At 37.0% G+C, this 6507-nt stretch overlaps 1 protein-coding gene across 1 annotated transcript; it reads left to right on the top strand.

Moving 5' to 3' along the window:
* The first annotated feature begins 937 nt into the window (after positions 1-937).
* Positions 938-1814, top strand: LOC147619605 (uncharacterized). Its single transcript, XM_086773586.1, has 3 exons — positions 938-1195; positions 1301-1404; positions 1485-1814. The coding sequence occupies exons 1-3, from the start codon at positions 1079-1081 to the stop codon at positions 1669-1671; spliced, it is 408 nt and encodes a 135-aa protein (XP_086629712.1). The 5' UTR covers positions 938-1078; the 3' UTR covers positions 1672-1814.
* Positions 1815-6507: the final 4693 nt, after the last annotated feature.

Raw genomic sequence — 6507 nt, 5'->3', positions numbered from 1 at the left:
GGTATTCTTGGGCAGCCAAAAATTGACACTGGACATGGATGGACATGCTAAAAAGGACCATTAAACACAAAGCCCCCTTTTTAAAAAGAGGGTCCCATTGTCCCACTCTTTCTTGAGAGGGTCTTACTGTCCCACTTTTTCTTGAGAGCATCTGGATGTGTGTAAAGCATGCTCGGCTACGTTACAATGTTATTTAAAACTTGGTTAATAACACATGCCCAATGGCATAGAATGGGTAAACTTAAAAAGAAAATGATGGATGTGTCTAAAGGGCCTCATTCCAACCATGAGTTGGGGAAATCATACATGTCCAAAATCCATACCCTCCACACTTATCCCAATAGGTGGATTGTATTATGATTATGTGGAGGAGAGCCAAGTGGCTAGCTTGTTTCCATGAGGAGATATTGAGAGAGAGAGAGAGAGAGAGAGAGAGAGAGAGAGAGAGGTATTAACGTCGGTAGAATGTAACACAAGGGCATATACGACCAACGGTGGGACTTGAACTCGAGAAGGGTAGATAGTTACTATAGGCAATTAAATTATTTCATGATAGTTTTATAGTGTGCTTTTGAATTATAATAACATATATTAATTTCTTCTTTTTTTCATTTAAATCTATTGATGGTATGTCAAGTGGTTCTCTCTGAAGGAAGAGAGGGGAGTGTGAGCGTGTCCCCCCCACCCCTAGTCACCAATGTGCGATGGGCCCATGTGTGAGTGCACATTCTAAGGGTCATGAGTTGGGGAAATCATGCATGTCCATGCCCCACACTTATCCTCTTTACGTGTAGTGTATGTGTAGAGGAAAGCCAAGTGGCTAGATTGTTTCGATGACAGGTGGCCGGCACTAGAAGCCAAGTGGTCTATCCTACCAGCTTTGCTTTAGATTGTGGCGCTGACTAAGCAAAGAGTGTGTGTGTCCCCACATGCACTCTCTCACCACCACAAGCTGCGATTGCACTGTATTCATTTCCAACACGCCTTGTATCCTGTAGCTTCTGTGCGCTCTATCTACTTCAGTAATTGCAGACAAGCGCTTTGCTCCTGAGCTTGTAACCCAGTGCTGCTTGCTTGCATGGCTCTGCTGCTTCGTATGGATTCAACCAGCTCTCCTCTTGGCTACTTCGAGCACTTCAACTCTCACAACAGCGCCCTGCATGGCTCCTCTCCGCTCAGATTCTTAGAACAGCAGGTATGGGTCCTGCAATTCTAGTGTTTTGGGTCCTGCAATTCTAGTGTTTTATTAGCTGATATTTCCTAAACCAGGCGTATACTTATGCGTTTAAATATGGCGCAGATCAATGAAGTGCCCATTGTCGTCGACTATGGAGACGGGTCGAAGAAGACGACGACGCATTGGCTCTCTCCAAATTATATGGACTTGCACCTTAGAAGTGCTCGGTATGGTTGGACGTTATCGTCGATCGCAGCTGTGCATGCGTTCGCGTAAGGTTATCGTTAATGTGCGTGTATTCTTGCAGGCTTGTGAGCTGCGAGGCAAGGAGCGCTCTGCAGCGCCACTTTGAAAAGCCCAAAGCAAGCCCCCAGGAGTTTCTGCGAATGGCTGTTTCTATGCCCGTAGTTTGGGATCCTTCGTGGGAACCACCCCTTGCAATGGCAATCGCTGCCGACGAGGGTCGTAGCTTCTTAGACGAGCCGTTCTGTTAGTCGTCTATGGTGTGTTCCAAAGCTTCAGTGTAAAACCCACAGCAGAGCTTGGTGTACATAGTTTAGAATTTCGCTTGCCTCCTCTTGTGAGTGCCATTGTATCTTTGAAGCCATCAACATTGTGGATTTGGATGATTGCCCAATGGAAGAGCAAAAATCACCTTTAAGATCTTATAATAGAAGTCAAATATTGAAGTTGTGTCACTTGAAACCAACTTAAAAAAAATTAATATTTTTCTCAACAAATTACAAAACTTTAAGTGAAAGATCCCTAACCCCTCCAGCGTAACGGATTCGGGGGTGCTAGCAGCGGAAGTAGCACTTGCGCGTGGGACAGGATCCCTCACTCGGGGCCTCGCCCACGAATAATACCCGGACAAGAGACTAATCCCTTGGTTCTTCAAAAATCAAACCCGAAAAAACTTTTCTCTATCAGAAAGCACGGGCGATTCTTCCAAGATATTTGTACTCTAATGTAGTTAGGGTCATTACTGACCAAGTTGATGCGACCGAACCTGAGTGTCACTTGGTCAGATCAAGGACGAAACTTGTACTTAGATCATAGAAACCAACGCTTTTTTCTCCATTGACAAGCATAGCCGATGATTCTTTTTCTATAGAACAATTACTATCCAGGATTTACTCCATCTATTGTACTATAACAGAATTGAGTCTCACTTTACGGATCCATCAGTCTAGCCTAACCCCATCCAGTCCCATGGGTTAGCCAACCACTGTAGTGATAGGATCCAATTAAGAATTTGGTTAGGTTTTGTCCCCTAGCCGGATATTCATGCAAATTTTAACGCCAGGCACACCACTTACACACCCAATATGAAATTACCTTTTTCACAGATTTAACTATCTTTAAAACAATCATTTAATGAAACCATAGTGTCACGACTCCACTGATCATAATCCTCCAAAATATCCGATTGAATCCTAATTTCCAAATCATTTCTTCATCGGTGTATCTATGGCATCATTGGCAACCAGAACGCTCACCACCTGTCCACTCAGGGGCCTTTTCGATAGTTCAACCAGATCCATGCCCGGTTTCAAAAACAACTCTTACTCCTTGTTCCAATATCTTCTCCGACGCACGTGCAGGTATCTTCGACAACCCAAAGCCCGAGCACCGTATGGTCACCACTCTCTAGGATCCTTCGCAGGTCACCTAGCACTTCACTCATAGGCCGCTTCCTTGGTCCCTCATCCACCGCACCGGAAGCTCACCATTTAAATCGAACCGAGGCTGGTCAAGACCTCGACTGACCTTGCTACGCGAGACGTCCTCTGTTGACTCTCCGTCAGCTGTTGCAACTTTATCAGTTAGGTCTCCCCCACAACCTCATTCACAAGACGATCAAAATACTTCGCATTTTTGACATAAAACACTCATTTAAAAACAGGTCATAAATACAGTTCCTATAATGAACTCTTGTCTTTCACATTGTTCCACATCCGTCCACATTACTTAATCCATATCCAATTTATATGTATACCCATTCCCATCCAATCACATCATTTTCCATCTCATCACATCTTTCCTCATTTATTCTTAGCACATCTCATCCACTCGCATCAACCCATATTCACATCCCATCACACCTCATTCATTTTACATCTATCTTAATTTACATCACATCTCATCTCATTCATTCTTATCCCAATTCAGATCACATCACATCTCATCCATTCACATCCCATATCATACATTTACATTCGATTCGCATGACATCGCATCTCATTCATTCACATCCCGATTCACATCACATCACATCTCATTCATTCACTCACATCGACATCACATCTTTTCACACACACATCCACATCCATTCTTCCACATACACATCCATATCCATTCTTCCACATACACATCCACATTCATTCTTCCATATATACATCCACATCCATTCTTCCACATACACATCCACATTCATTCTTTCGCATACACATCCACATTCATTCTTCCACATACACATCCACATTCATTCTCATTACATCACATCTTATCATATCCTATTTTCATCTTATCACATCCTATCACATCCCATATATATCTTATCACATCCATTCACATTCTATCACATCCCATATACATCTTATCGCATCCTATTTTCACCTTATCTCATCCATTCACATGCTATTTCTATTTAATAGCTTTTTCTAGGTTGATACCGATAATGGGACCTTTTTCTAAATTTCTACCAATTACTTGGCCTAATTAAAGGTTCCTTTTCTCGAACGACTATTTTTATATTCCTTCTCAATTCCTCAATTGAATTATATTCAATATTCATCTTTTGAATAAAAGAATTCATGGGATTTGCAGAAATCAGATTTACCCATATTTCCACTTTTGATAAATAATCATAAATTGAAATATACTAAAAATTCCTCTTCTTCGCATTGAATTTCTTGGATCTCAATTACCATGAAAATTCCTCTTTGCATTTAATTATTTGCATTCAATGTCATGGAAATTCCTCTTTTATCATCAAATATTTCTCATAAAATAAATTCATCTAAAATAAAATATCCATTATTTCAATATGCTAGGAATTTCTCTTTTCCCATCTAAATGATGGAATTTCAAATGTTATAGGAATTTCTCTTTTAAAATTTAAATATTTCTCATAGATAAAATAAATTTATCTAAAATTCATCTTTGAATTTAAATAAAATACTCATTAATTTCAATATGCTAAAAATTACACTTTTCTCATTTAAATATTTGAATTCCAATATGGTGGGGATTCCTCTTTCATTATTTAAATTTATCTATGCAAAAAGATAAATTTAACTAAAATTTTCTCTTAAAATTTAAAAAAAAAATCTCCATTAATTCCTTTATACTAGGAATTACACTTTTCCCATTTAAATATTTGAATTCCAATATGGTGGGGATTCCTCTTTCATCATTTAAATTTATCTATGCAAAAAGATAAATTTAACTAAAATTTTCTCTTAAAATTTAAATAAAATCTCCATTAATTCCTTTACACTAGAAATTACACTTTTCTCATTTAAATATTTGAATTCCAATATGGTGAAAATTCCTCTTTCATCATTTAAACTTATCTATGCAAAAAGATAAATTTAACTAAAATCCTTCTTTAATTTATAAATAAAATATACATTATCTTAGCATCACAATTTTTCTCTTACTTCATTGGAATACATGGATTTCCATTGTCATGGGGATTACTCTTTTAACATAAAAATGGATTACTAGAAATTTCTCTTTTTTCTAATTAACTATTTATGCATAAACATAAAAATTAAATTTTCCATGATTATAATGAGAATCGTTCAATTAATCTAGGATGATTAATCCTAGAATATGGTAGGATGTCCTCTTTTCATATTATGAATAAAAATGATTTATATGTTAATTTTTTAAAAATTTTACCATAGCTCCGCTACTATTACTGATAATTCTTAAAATTTTTGAAAGCATAAAGATTAGTAATATCATATGATAGAATAACCATTAATTGGATCACTATCCAATTATGGAATTGATTCCTAAATTTTTCATAAATTATATATCATAAAAGCATTAAAAAGCCACTTCTTTGGCCTCTAATTTATCAAGCATAGAAATTACTTTTAGATTAGAGAATTGCTTCATGAGAAGCATCATTTGAATATAGAATAGGTCATAGGAATGACCATTCTTTGGGGGAGAGAGAGAGATGCTTTAAAAAAGCATTTAATTTAAGTATAAATGAAAATTTATGTGTTTTATCACTACTATTCATTAAAGAACTTCAATTGTATTAAAAAGCCCTTCAATTGAATGCTTCTCAAGCTTGAGAGGGGTTGAGAAGAGAGAAACATTTGGAGATTAAAGAAACAAGACCATAAACCACATTTTACCTCCTAGATTTGCTTGATTCTTTGATCACAGTAGAGGCCCCCAACCAATCAATTGTTTGGTATGTTGATGAAGTCTCCAAGGAAGATTGAAAAGATAGAGGCTTCAATCTCTTCAATTTGTAGAGAATTTTTAGAGGATAATAGAAAATATCATTATTTCAGTATAAAACTGGCATGGTATAGTTCTCATATTTTTTTACAAAGGGCTAAGGATCTATTTATAGGTGAGGGAGGCCTCTAACCAAGTCCAAATAGTTTCTAGAATTTTCCAGGTTTAGTTTGGCTGAATTTGGACAAGATTTGGACCTAGTTTGGCTCCCTTTTGATTTGGACCTAGTTTGGCTCCCTTTTGATTTGGTTTGATCCAAGAGAGAGGAGAGATAAAAATATCATAATATTTTTTAGTTTAAAACTCCACCACACATGTGAAATAGGCACCTCCTTGAAGAGCCTCCTTCTCCTTACCAAGGTGAGTTTTTTACTAATAAACCTTGTCCTTAGTCAACTCTTCATCTTATGTGAGCATTTACTCATTTTTGGGGGGTTTTTCTTTTATTCTTCAATTTATCTTCTCCCTACATTTGGATTAATCTTATTGGTCCATAGCAACCTTAATTGGACCATAATCCAAAATTTTCTTCAAATCTAAACCCTTAGGCTAAGGTCCTTTATACTTATTCTCAATTAATTCCAAATGCACATTGGAAAGTTCTTTTTGATTTCTATTTCAGGGGAAACCATTTTAGACACTAGGAGGATTTTTATATCCAAAAATATCTCAATTTTGGAATACCTCTCTCTAGATATTTTCTCTCTCTAGGTCAAAACAAGGTAAAACAGAATCTTTCTTTTATTTTAAAGAGGGAAATAATTACAAGATCAGAAGGGGAGGTTCTTACACCTGCACACCTCAAAAGCTGGAGGGAGGAATCTTACATCCTACCCCACTTA

Source organism: Cibotium barometz, chromosome 33 (assembly GCF_041138505.1).
Source record: "Cibotium barometz isolate CiBa-2024 chromosome 33, ASM4113850v1, whole genome shotgun sequence".
NCBI lineage: Eukaryota > Viridiplantae > Streptophyta > Polypodiopsida > Cyatheales > Cibotiaceae > Cibotium > Cibotium barometz.
This window is presented reverse-complemented; position numbering and strand designations above follow the sequence as displayed.

Coding starts and splice junctions, on each gene's coding strand:
- LOC147619605 (XM_086773586.1), top strand. CDS start 1,079: ATGGCTCTGCTGCTTCGTATGGATTCAACCAGCTCTCCTCTTGGCTAC. Junction 1,196..1,300: donor TCAGATTCTTAGAACAGCAG/GTATGGGTCCTG, acceptor AATATGGCGCAG/ATCAATGAAGTGCCCATTGT. Junction 1,405..1,484: donor TTGCACCTTAGAAGTGCTCG/GTATGGTTGGAC, acceptor GTATTCTTGCAG/GCTTGTGAGCTGCGAGGCAA.